Source organism: Ptychodera flava, chromosome 21 (genome assembly GCF_041260155.1).
Source record: "Ptychodera flava strain L36383 chromosome 21, AS_Pfla_20210202, whole genome shotgun sequence".
In the NCBI taxonomy this organism is placed as follows: Eukaryota; Metazoa; Hemichordata; class Enteropneusta; family Ptychoderidae; genus Ptychodera; species Ptychodera flava.
In genome coordinates, this window is record NC_091948.1 from 24,783,647 (window position 1) to 24,797,713 (window position 14,067).

General features: G+C 35.0%; 2 protein-coding genes across 2 annotated transcripts in view; one reads left to right on the forward strand and one right to left on the reverse strand.

The window, feature by feature from the left end:
• Positions 1–1,105: 1,105 nt before the first annotated feature.
• LOC139121821 (myogenesis-regulating glycosidase-like) overlaps positions 1,106–14,067 on the forward strand; it is a 65,929-nt gene continuing 52,967 nt past the window's right edge. Inside the window, exon 1 of the mRNA XM_070687024.1 lies at positions 1,106–1,319. The gene's annotated coding sequence lies outside the window, so the exon portion shown is untranslated. The remainder of the gene's footprint in view (positions 1,320–14,067) is intronic.
• LOC139121819 (complement C1q subcomponent subunit B-like) lies at positions 7,334–13,690 on the reverse strand. Its single transcript, XM_070687022.1, has 3 exons — positions 13,525–13,690; positions 10,589–10,795; positions 7,334–9,756 (listed from the first exon to the last, which is right to left on the reverse strand). Exons 2-3 carry the CDS (start codon positions 10,785–10,787, stop codon positions 9,011–9,013), a joined length of 945 nt encoding a protein of 314 aa, XP_070543123.1. The 5' UTR covers positions 10,788–10,795; positions 13,525–13,690; the 3' UTR covers positions 7,334–9,010.

Here is a 14,067-nt window from a genome sequence, read left to right on the forward strand (position 1 = left end):
ACTAAGTGGGAGTTGGACAGTATGGTACTATTTGATACGTACTGGACATGGCCCCAGTCGTTTGGCTTTTCCTTGCAGCAGTTGCTAGCTTTGGTACTACTACGTTCACCTACCCAATGAGCTACTCAATTACAGCCTACCACTAACATGACAGTCTGCTGAAGTTTATTCCTTCAATTTATTCTGTTTTGATATTTATATGCTCGCAGACTTGGAGCAAGTCTGAAATATATACCTGAACAAATATTCCAGCATATGTTTACTAGTAATACAGTAAAGATTCAGTTGGATACTGTCACACCCTAAGTCTATATACTTCTTGTCTACCCGCTTGACATCTTTCCCTATCCTTTGCAGAATTGCAAATCTAACCTTACCTGTTTACCTGTATATTGTGTTTCAAAATGTGGCCTTTGAATGCGATTAAAAAGTAAATTGCTGGTAAATTGTTGATGTTGTTGATGACATTGTCATCTGTATGTCTTTATTATTATTTATTATTATCCTCAGATGAAAACAATCAATACATTTATAATATCATCATATTATTATTATCTCATAATATAGTGTCCCTGCTATTGAAAATCTGTGTTTAAAACTTGCATTCAAAGCGTCTGTCTGCTTTTCATTTTATTGCCGTTGATTGAGGAGGTAATATCATTTCCCAAAAAGCTAGTTTTTGTCTTCTATACAGCTCAGCTGAGCTTGCATTGGAAATGGAGCAGTTTCACCAGGAGGCAATATCATATCCAAAAAAAGCAACTTTTTTGTCTTCTGTACAGCTGAGCTTGTATTAGTAAGATGATATTTGCACCAGCAGCTCATTTTGCAAAAGTTAGAATTTTTGTCTGTGTTACAGCTGGGCTTGTATTGGAAAGTTGATATTTTCATCTGAAGTCTAAATGTTCACCATTAATCTGTGGGAAAGCATGCCTCATTGTTCATGTGATCCAGCTCATTGTACATATGTGATAGATACATGTAATAAGTCACACGCAACAATCCAGACACATTCAGCTACTCAAACTTATTACCATGAACACGTCAACCAATCAGCTTGCAGGAAGGCATCACATGATCCCATGCTTAATATTCATGAGATTTGACACACTAGAAAAAGCATGTGTTGCAGACGACTATTAGCATTTGAAACGTCAGGTCGAGATCATTGAGCTGACAGCCAGAGCCCAAGTTGTATGTGAGTGCGAGTTCACATATCCCTGCACACTAAAGTCTGTGGAATTCTGTAAACAAACGTCAATGTCTTGGTTGATTGCATTTTCTAGAGCAGGCTCACCGAGTGTCTCCCCGGCATTATAGTGAGTATACAGGTTATGTTTTATATTCTGTGATTATTCTTTGCTTGTCATCCCACCGAGTCCTGGCTTTTATTATTGTCCCAGTGTGTTGAAAAGGAATATGCCCTGTGTCACAGGTCAGTCACACAATCTGGACTGAATTCCTTGTTTGACTTCAACCGATTATATAGACACAATTGTGAACCATGCTGTATCGGATGAGTTAATGTTTTTGTTATGAAGAAAGGCATTTATAGTTATAGCTATATGATGGGTAATTTAATATGTATCTAATTCCCTTTCAAATGATGCCATAGTGGGTGAAATTTTTGTCAGTGATTTCTCAGGGAAAAATGAAAAGTTTGCCAATTTTTTTCCCCGTAAATATTATGCAAGTGTTTGGTTGGCTTGTTAATTTGTGATAGAAATATCTGGAAAATCCAATATGGTCTGATCTATGTTGATTAGGCTCTGTAAACACTAAACAGTGTATCAATCAAGGCACTGTGGCGCTCTGTCAATACTGTAGCACGTACAGTAAACACCTGTATTTCTACAAGTAGAAAATCAGATTTTTTCTAGGTGTGCCAGTATGGTTTATGATTCACTTCTAGGTCAAACCTATGGCTTACTAGGTAAATGTGTGTCACCTTGAATAATTTATAAACCTGGGGATCTCAAGAAATTTATTTGCAGCAAAAGAAAGATCAAGAAAAGCTTACTGTACTCGCCTAAAGCTTGCAATGTACGGCGTGTCAAACATTTGCTCTCGAGACAAGAATTGAAAAGCGATTGCATGATGCAGGGTCTTCTGAAGTAGGCGGAGTAGCAATCTTCAAACTGTTAGATTGTAATATTAAATGCTTCGAATTCAAAATAGGCTTTTTCAATCCCATGTGCAAAAAGAGTGAAAAAATCTTTAGCAGCTATATATTCAAAGCATTCAAATACAAAATTGTTTTTTATAATAATTTTTTTTTTTGCTTGCACCTTGTCAGAGGTGATCAACCTTAATACCTGGTACAATGAACTCGAGCTAAGTAAGTTATGCTATCAGGCCGTCACCATATCATGAAGAATGTTCCAGACATGTAAGATGAACTCACATTATTGCTGAAAGCAGGGATTAAAAGCTTATAGGTACAGATCTCTGAGTCATTGCCACAACAGATGTGTCCTGTTTTGTGGGATTACATTTCACACTAGCATTAGACAAGACCAGAGATTGATTATACCGTTTACATATTTTTCACAATATATCAAATTGCTATTCATCATAAAGAAAAATTCAGACCACTGTATTATGCTGAAAGAAAATGTCAATTATATCTTTTGGCATTCGATGACTCTTTTTCATTTTTACTTGTAATATAAAAGCAGATGTTGTAATTATTCTGAAAAGAATTATTTAATCGCTTCGTTGCCCCAGTCCGTCACAATTGGCATTTTTTAAAAAGTGAGCAATGATTTCTCTCAATAATGTGCATCGTAATACAAATTTTTTATTGGTCAGTCAATTTTACCCTTTTTATTGCATCTTATTTTTCAGTCTGTTTTGGAAAAACAATTTCTTCGCCAACCATAAATCTTCAGTATTCGTCAGGTATTGCTGTTGACTCATGAGTATTGTTTCACAATGAATAGAAAATAAAGATTAACGATCTCCTGACGGAGCAAAATAGAATAATGATATTTAGATTTACAACAAGTTGACTCGTGAGGATTGCTAAAAAATAAAAGTATCTCACTTGGATTAGTAAAGCACTGGAGAAATTTTTTCATGGGTAATACAATTGGACGACTGCACCTCTGTTGGGTTGAGGTTTCTATTCTATATGCCTTAATTCAATCTTTATTTCATTAGCGATAAACATCCTTGTGAAATCTTCTGAGACACCAAACCAGTTAAAAAGGTCAGTCTCACCTGAAAGCCTTGGACGACTGCACCTCTGTTGGGTTGAGGTTTCTATTCTATATGCCTTAATTCAATCTTTATTTCATTAGCGATAAACATCCTTGTGAAATCTTCTGAGACACCAAACCAGTTAAAAAGGTCAGTCTCACCTGAAAGCGTGACTGGGAACCTTTTGTGATAAAAGTCGTCAAGGTAGAATGTGCCTCTGGGATAGCTGAGACAGGTTTGAAGACACTCAAATTTTTGAATGTTTTTCAAGTCATCTGCCTATATGTGTGGATCATTTTGAATCTGTAGAGTTAAATGAATTTGTCACTGTCTTATTTTTGTGAAAATCACAATTTCTCCTAGTAGAGGTTTTAACAACTATATATGGCTACTTTTGAGTTTGAATATTTGTAAATTTTAGCTTATTTATTTTTCTGATCTTGAACTAAATGCATGATATTTCAAGCTTTATGTTCCTTTTTATATTTATGAGAATATAATTTGAATTGTCCTTTGAGAAAGTTTGAGCAAAAGTTTAGAAATGTTATTTCGAAGCACATTTCTACCAGTCCATGCATGTGGTGCTCAAACCATTACTGATAGCTGAGACTTGTCATTGCTGTGGCTCAGATTATTTGTGTGAAATAAAGTACAATGTAAGTCATTAAAACCATATAGTTTTTTTTAATAACCAGTGACTAATACAGGCTCAAACTGTATGATTGTGTAATACCCTAAATGAAAATTAGGGCATATATTAACTGAGATAATTGTGGAGCTTGTGCATGAGTCATGTTGACCAATTGTCTTGTCATCGTATCAGAATTCAGCTAGGATTCTCAGAAAGTGTAGACCAGCAAAAGCCATTGAAAAATTTCCAATATATATGTAAAGACGTGGATTTCAAAATACGACTTTTGTCGAATCAGTATGCAAATGACATACCAGTACTGTGATCATCGTGCTAACCGTGCAGGCTTCCAGTAGCTTTGCTGGAATTTACCACTGTCAATGTGGATACACTATTTATAATAGCAAGGATATTCCCGTCACCTATAAAACCCATCTTCTATAACTTTCAAGATGGTCCTTTTTGTTTAATAATTGGACCTCGTACCTTTCCTCTTACCTTGTGTTCATATAATGGCCTGGTCAGTTTCTTCGGCCTGGGGGGGCGGTGGATTATTTTTTGCCGACGTCAAAAAGTGGCTGACCCCCCTATTCCAACTTTCGAAAACAGGCTGACCCCCCTATTCCAGCTTTCGAAAACAGGGTGAACCCCCCCCCCCCCCCTGCAACAAAGGTAAAAAAAGGTGGAATATAAATTGAATAATTCAGAGTGATATATATATTATATATATATATATATATATATATATATTATATATATATATATATATATATATATATATATATATATATATATATATGTATAATTTAAACATTCAGTCATTCTGTATTTTAATGAAATTGTTGTCAGTTGTAAGATAGGAACTTAACAGTGTCAATTCTAAAGTTTGAATACAGTATTTTGAATGAGGTGTGAATGTACTCCACTCTTTTTATGCATATTATGAACAGATGTCCAGAACTGTTGTAAGAAAAATGTGATTGTGAAATATTAGTGCACGTTGCTTTGTAATACTGAATTCTCATAGAGGAACCAGAAAAGTATCAGGAACTTGTCATGCTTTTCATATGAACTGCAGATTTCATAATGATCAATACACTTTGCAAAACAGACTTTGAATTTACAGACATCAAGATATATCTGACATAATATCTCTGATATATTAATTTAATGCGCAGGAAGGGTGCGCTGAAAAATATTAAACATCCAGATATCTCTAATATATATACATATTCTGATATATGAAAGTCATGTAGCTGAAGGGCATACTGAAAAATATTGTTTGATATTTTAAAGAAATGCGCCTGAAGGGCGCGTTGAAAAATTTTAAACATACAAGTATGTCACATACATATATATATATATATATATATATATATATATATATATATATATATATATATATATATATATATATATATATATATATATATATATATATATATATATATATATAATGTCTGATATATTAAAGTTTTGCACTAGGGCGGGGCTCTGAAAAATGTCTTATTATTGATAAAGTTATGCGCCCAAAGGGCGTGCCGTAAAATGCAACTGAATGATGAAATTTGTGGCTGGTACAATGCATTTTTCGCAGGTATGAGCCATGTTGAAATTAAAAAACACACTGACCCCCCTATTAGGCATTTCAAAAACATGGTGACCCCCCTCCCACCACCAAAGTCAAGAACAGGGTGATCCCCCCACCATGAATCCAAACCCCCCACCCCCACCCCCCCACCCCGGCCGAAGAAACTGACCAGTCCCTAATGACAGGCATATGACAAAATACTACAATAAACAAACAATGATAAATAACCAAAGGAACTTTTAAATTTATACGAAGCAATAATAGTGTATGAAGGGCTCATGCCGTTATTGTCAAGTTTAATATTGTTGTGGGTTTGTCACTGAGGCAGTGCAAGCCATGGCAAACACTGACCTTGAAACTGAGAACGAGACATATTGCTTTTCAATATGATACCACAAGTCTTTAGTATTACATAACAGCAAGGCTGTAACCGTATTGCTCTAGTTTTTGTGGCTCTAATATATTTAATCATTTTCACTGAAACCTTCAAGAAAATTTGCTTCAGAAATGAAAATACTCTTTCTTTAACCAACGTACATAACGGCATCTCTACTTAGTGCTCCCTAAACTGTGACATTCCCATAGAAGCTGTTTCCTTTTTACCCTAGCATAAATTGGCTTTCAAAATGCATATATTAACTCGACTGGGTCTAGAAATTTAGTGAATTAGAATTCAAAGTAATATTTCTATTCAAGCAGTATAATAAAACTTATGATGCTAGTTTCTATTGTTTTATGCAGACAGAATCCAAAAACTGTTCATTTTCAATTATTCACACCCATTTACCATGGAAACCAGCTTTTTCAGAGATATCTCCATCCACAAATTGTCAGCTATTGAAGGAGTACTAGTTATCATAAATTCATAACTGAAAGGATGCCATTGAGTACTATTTCAGCATAAGATAGCACCAATCAAATTTTGATTTTGATCCTGCAAACATTATTATACAGTCGACTATCAAATATAATTGGACCCATTATTTGCAAGAAGCTTTGACAAAAGTTTTAGTATTTCACTGTATCAGCTTTATACAAAAAAGGCTCAATTATGTCATTTCTCCCCACACCTAATGGAACCAATACAGTAGTACAACTTTGGGAATAAATTTGCAGCTGCCCCAAATGAAAGGAAAGGATCCCTTTTCTTAAATCATAATTGAGCTACAAATCATTTTTTTTTGACGCAAAATTGCCAACAATCTGATTTGTGGATATAATAACATTAATTACACATACACCACAGTTTGGTTACACTTCAATCACAATTTACAGACAGCAGCAATGGCGCAATTTTTATCAACATCCTATCGGAACCCCCATTTTCATTTTAATAAATCTTGGTTTGAATTTGTTCCATTTGACATCCTGATACCATACACAGCAGTTCAAAAGAGTACATTGTAAAGAATCAATTATCCTACCTCTGACATCAATTGTCTTCAAGATGCCACATACATGCCAAATAATATTGGAATTCTGTCTGTCTACAAGTTTGTTGACTTGAATGAAAATTTCTGATCAGATGCTATGTACAGGATTCCAGAATGATTACCAGAGTTTGGGGTCAAAAACAACCATAGCAACAACAATACCACTAAGCAACCACAACTATAGCAAAAAATAATAATTTTGAGGTCCATCATTACATTCAACACAACATCTTCTCATGTAAAGCAACTTATTTAGCAAGTCTTACTGAACAACTGTTAACTCAAGTCTTTCTGTTTGAGAGCATTTAAATTATGCATATCCTTTTATTACATACTATCATCCACATTGGCTTAATTGCATTCATATTAACTTATATTGTATCACAATTTGTACAAAGGATTTTAATTGTCTTTCCTGTCATTGCAGCTCCTTTGCCATCAGAATAAACACATCCACCAACAATCTTTGAACCATAATTCAATATTTTTTTATTTATTTATTCCATTCATTTGTTTGTTTTCATTCATTATCAGAGAAATTACTTGTGCCCAATGATGGCAAATTTTTCTTTCAAGTAGATAATTGTAATTGCTCATACATGTAAAACACCCTCAAGGGTTTTTTCTCTCTAAAATTAAGTTGTAATTTATCATAGTCTAAGAACTGAGCTTCAAAATTGACTGACAAAGTTGAAATATCCAATTAAAATCGATATATTCAGGATGTAGGGGTTGATATGTCATCTGATTGTAAAGTAGCAGAACCTAAGGTATGTATCTGTATGCATATTCGTATATCAGACAATTTCTTTAACAATGGAAAATTGACTTCTTCCGGTTAAATGTGTATATCTATCCGATGTTTGTCATTTGATATTTGTTTTTCAATAGTTCTTAATCTGTCAGTATGTGAATATGAAATTTATACAAGTGTTCTTGTTTAGTTGTGATATGATTAGAATTTTCAGAGGTTATGAGTTTTCCTCTGGACTCAAGTTGTACTTATTTTGGTTGATTGTGAAAAAATGTTTCTCTTTCACACTGAAAGATGTATCACTGGGTTTTGCCACTTTGCCTTTAGTATTCACGTGCAAAATGTATATTAATATAAAATGACATCGCAGGGCTAATGTTTGACAGTTGCTTACAGGGTAGGCAACAAACAAATATTTGATAGCCTCACTTAGAAGCAGTACTGACAGGGCCTTGAATTACAGTGTACATCAAAAACTTACATGTACCATGCAATGCATGCTTGACCCCCGCCACACAAATTTCTTCTACCTGCATCAAATGTCTTAGTTGAATGGTCACTATTTTAAGGTACATGTATTTATTAAGGTAGAACAGACCTTGGCAACAGATATACAGACTCAAACTTTTGCAATATTCATTTGGTCTACCCCTTGTGAGGGCTCATTTTAAAGCTGACAGAATAAAAATAGTTTTCACTGGCTTAGTTTTGTGAAAAACGGGAACTTTGTTCACTCCTATAGGGATAACTAGGGATGGTGGCCATTTTGAATTTCAAATATTGGTAAAAATAGGGTAATTTGTTTCTCTAGTTCCAAAATTTGTATGATGACCCCTGTTATTTTGCTCCTGATTTTGAAAAATAGTGGTTGAAAGTTTGTTTGATGAAAGGTTGGGCAAAAGTTTAAGGCTTTCATTTTCAAGGTGCAACTTAAATGAGAATCGATCATTATATGTGAACTGATATAAGCTTGAGGTTGGTATGCCTCCTACCATTCTCAACTTTCTATCATTATTCAGAATGTCAGGTAATATAACATGACCAACTAGTGAATTAAAAATAGTGAATTAAGCATTGAAAGAATCATGCATACCATAGATTTGCATCATGTAGAATGCAATTAAAGTGGCAACATCTTTATGTAACATTTTGTAAACTGCTTCATAGTCATCAAAAGGCAATCTTCAAAACCATTACACAATTTTTTTGCAAGATCCAGTCATTACTCAAAGGTTCAACATGTCAAATACAGACTGTTAAAATTGGTATTTAAAAATATGTTTAAGGTGTGTGACAAAAACTGCATGGTGACTGTAAATTTAATCCTTACATGTGTCACAGTCTCTCTATCTATCCCATAGAGGGACTGTGCATGTGTGAATGAAATGCAAAATTATATATTAGCTTTCTTCTGAATTTTCATAGAGCAGATACCCTGTGAAGGTTGCATACTCATCATTGTCACTGTACAAAGCACGTCCACTAGAAAGTCTGACCCATACTTCATCCCCTTCCTGCAAATCTATGATGACACTGTTTGAAGCTGAACCATATTGACGTTGTCCAGAATTGTGCACATAAACACATGGCAATTTCTCATTATTTTTCATCAAACAAATATACAAGATGTGAGAGGTTGGGCGTCTCATACCTGACATCATAAAGAAATACACACCACTGACGGAGCATGTGAATTTACCAGTGGACAGACTGTAACCATTGCCTACATTTGCATAAACCTTGTTGTAGATAACAGTTGTGTCACCTGACACAGGTCCCAGTGTTGACGTTCTTGATGCTGAAAATGCTGTTCTATTTGGATGTTGTATTTCTCCAGCTTGACCTTTATCTCCTTTCTGACCTTGCTGTCCTGGTGGTCCTTGCTGCCCTTTAGGTCCCATTGGTCCACTTTGACCAGTACTCCCCTTCTGTCCAGGGTCACCTTGTATTCCTTTTGGACCAGGCTTGCCCTGGACTCCTTTTTGACCCATCTGACCACTTGCTCCATAGTCACCTTTATCTCCCTTTGAACCTGATTGACCCTCCCCTGGTGGTCCGATATCACCTTTGATGCCCATTGGTCCAACCTCGCCATTTTGACCCTTCAAACCAGGAGCACCTATTGGTCCAGGACTACCGGGAATTCCTTGAAAAATGTCAATAGAAAATATTTGTTGTATTATCGTCCTAGGCGAACAGTTGTCAATTCAAGCTCTCTAATAATTCCACCAGGATACTTTTACCTGAGAATTACATTTTTGAGTAGCATACATGTAGCATTAATACGTTGAATCCAAACTTTGACCACTGCAGTCTCTCTTTATGGACCACCAAAGCCAACATTAATTGACAACCACTTTTGACCATCAAGGTATCAAGGCTTTTGCTGCTGTTTTAGATACACAGCTTGCCCAAAACTTGAGTTGTGATCACTCAATCACTCTGATCTCTGATGCTTGAAGTTGGATATTGGAATATTGGAATTTGGTGTAATCTCATAAGTGGGTGCCAAAGTCTTGAACAATTAGCTACCACATACCCGGTATTGTCAAACTAAGTGCAACAAGATATTTATTTATAAAATTATTATGACGTACAGCTTTTCTTGAGTGCATACCAGGTTATGTGAATATTTATTTACTACTTTCACATAAAACTAGAATTTTGACCAATATTTGACATAATTAGCCCTTTGGTCAAGACAAATATTTCAATGTAAATTTTATGAAAATCGACCAGATTCGATTAGCTCTAAGCTATTATTTCAGACTCCAACATGTTTTCCTCGTTCTTGTGTAATGAGACTTGTATATTTGTGACAGTGACCCCAGATTAATTTTCATATCGTCCATTTTGAAAGATAATCATTTAAACCTTTTCACAGGAAATTTCAGCAAAGTTTAAATCTTTCAACATCATGGCCCGTAGTATCCTACACTTTCAGAATGTGATATAATATTGATAATAAAATCTAATACCTGGAATGCCAGGAACACCATGGATAGAGTTGGTACAGTGTTTTGTCTGAGCCTCATGGATTGTGTCAGCTGAGTCTTGGCTTTCGGGTTGTATTGTCTCCGTCTGACTGTGTACACTCTGCTCCTCAGCCAGACAAGTTGAAAGCTGATGTAAAGTAGCAATGATGCAACACTGTAGCAAAGTGAACAGCAAGGCCATAGCTGATGCTGTCAAAAAATATAGAAGATTGTTGACCTATTTCAGATTTTTTTCAGTAATTCTATTAGCTGCTATAGACTATACTTTAAAGAAGCTATAAGGATGGGTATCCATCAGGCGTCAGTTTGTGTGTATGTATTTATACATGTATGTATATATATGTATGTATGTGTGTATGTAGGGTATGTATGTATATTTGATATTTGTTGTGTAGATGCAGAATATGATTATGACGAACTATCTGGTTTTGGTTTTTTCATATTGTTGAAATATGGAAATTAGCTCTAAAAAGTCGTTTTTGGTAAAAAATCTTCAAAACCATTGGTCAGACAGCTTTGATATTTGGTCTACAGGTCCCCAGAAATGACCTTATTCAGATTTGTTCAAATTGTGATGAAATATGCAAATTTCTATTTTTAAGGCAATTATTGTCATTTTTGGTCACAAAATCTTTCAAAATCTTCTTCTTCAAAACTTCTGGTCAGACAGCTTTGATATTCGATATTTTAATAGGTCCCTAAGGGTTGACCTATTTCAGATTTTATTCAAATTGTGTAGAAATATGCAAATTTGGCAATTTTTGTAATTTGTGGTCAAAATTTTTTTCATAAAAACTACTTGTCTTATAGCTTTGATATTTGATATGCAAGGTCATAGGGTTGATCAAAACACAAGATATTCAAATTATGATGAAATCTACAATTTTGTATTTGGGCGCAATTTTTGCCATTTTTGGGTAAAAACTTTGATAATCAAACTGCTTGTCCGATAGCTTTGATATTTGGTAAACAGGTTCCTATGGATTAACTTAATGTAATTTATTAAAATTGAGATGAAATCTGCAATTTTGTATTTTTAGGGCAATTTTGCCATTTTTGATCAAAAAATTTGTTTCTCAAAAATTACTTCTCTGATAGCTTTGATATTTAGTATACAGATTCCTATGGGTTATTCTAGTGTGATATATTGAAATTGTGATGAAATCTTCAATTTAGTATTTTTGGGGCAATTTTTACCATTTTTGGTCAAAACTTTGTTAGTCCCCGCGGACGAAGTCCGGCGGGGACTTATAGATTGGGTCCCATCCGTCCATCCATCCGTGCATCCGTCATCAACAGTTTCTCAGACACTGCTGAACTAATTTTGTTCAAACTTGGCACAAAGGCATAGCACTATGACCTACAGATGCACATCGATTTATTTTGCAATAGGATTCAATATGGCCGTAAGGTGGCCATATTATTGCGATTTTTCATGTCTTTGAATAATCGCAATCATACCAATCCATAATCCAATGACAGTAGGTCAGAATTCGTAAGACAATAGTTGGAAACACAGCACAGAACAGACAGTAAATAGACGGTACGAAAACAAAGTCATATTCATGAAAGAAAGATATATGGATGGCCAGAAGACCAAGAAGTGATAACTCAAATATTAACTCAAACATCTGTGAATTGATTATGTTCAAACTTGAGACAAAAGGAAAGCACTATGATCTTCATGTGCATGTCAATTTATTTAGTGATACGATCGAATATGGCCGCGAGGCGGCCATTTTTTTTTGCGATTTTTCATGTCTTTGAACCATAACTAAAACATCCATGTACTGATTTTGTTCAAACTTGGCACAAAGGCAAAGCACTAATGACCTTGATATGCACGTCAAGTTATTTCGTGAAACGATCGAATATGGCCACGAGGCAGCCACATTTTTTGCAATTTTTTCATGTCATTGAACCGTAACTCAAACATCCATGAACTGATTATGTTCAAACTTGGCACAAAGGCAAAGCACTATGACCTACATATGCATGTAAAGTTATTTTGCGAAAAGTTTGAATATGGCCGCAAGGCGGTCATTTTTTTTGCAATTTTTTTATGTCTTTGAACCATAAATCAAACATCTGTGAACTTATTAAAAAACTGACATCAGCAGTCAATACCCACAGAAATGGGTCATTCATGGAACCTTCCACAAACCCACAGAAATGGGTCATTCATGGAACCTTCCACAAATAACATAAGTTTGCAAATCATAGGCCTCATGCAATTTGCATCAAGGTCATATTCCACAGCAACCAAGACACCAAAGATTATAACCAAGCAGACAAGCGGGGACTGTGTCATCAACGATGACTTGCTTCTCAAAAGCACATACCTATGGTATAATTGCACGACATGTAATATTCTTCTCTCCATGATACAAACATACAGTTATCTTTGTTGTAGTTATTGTGAAATTTTGTGACAAAAGTCATTTCTTTTCTGAAGCAGTATTGCTTGCAGATGACTGTAACTTTTCAGGTTTGCAAAACACTAGTTGTTTTACTAATTAACAAAAGTAGTTCCGGTTAAAAAGTACTCATTGGCATTAGATTTTGGCATAAGTTTTTTGGTATGTAGTGCAAATACCCGTGATATTGCATTTACAAAATGTGGCGCATAAGTACAGGTAAATTAACTGCAAACTTTCTACTGCATGATTACAAAATAAAATGTACCATTACCTGACTGATTGAGGGGCCAGACATAATTGGGATATGGATGAACGCTTTGACCATGAGCATTACCGGTTATTATTGATATGTTTTTGTTGGAGATATAAACTGCTGCGAAACTTCAATCTAATTCTCAGCCTCCAGAACTTGCAAGTACATCGACATGATGAAGCAAAATGTTTCCTTAAGGCTAATTAGAATGTTTGTTTGAGAGACATTGCATAGAAGGAACTTACCAGGGAGCGTACAACTGCATAAATACAATTATCTGGTTATAATGAGAAGTCTTCACACTTTGAATAGGATCTTCTGAGTTCCTGTCCTGGGTACAGTCTGCATGCAACCCTTTTATACATGCAGGCAAATTCTGATGATTCTGTTTTTCTGCTCTGGTTCAGATTTCTGACCATATTTGGAGATTTTAGCGGTGTTTATCGCTTTTTGAGTAAATTCCAGACATGCTGATGGCACAGTGTATGTTGTGTCATGACAGATAAGTTACAATAAGACCCACCTGTGACTTAAAATATGATTCTCTTTCTATCATTTCCATGGAGATTTGAAACTTAGGTGACCCTCTATTGCCCTAGTTCAATTCCTCAAGGACACAACTTAAATTTCTCACTGAGATAAATCATAGTCCTGATTCATGAATTTAAATTAGAACTAAATGCTATACCCATAATCCAGCTATTTCATAAGCATACCGTAGATGTGTAAACACTTTTAGTATATACCGGTATACACATATATAAAGGGACCTGACTGTTATGTAGACA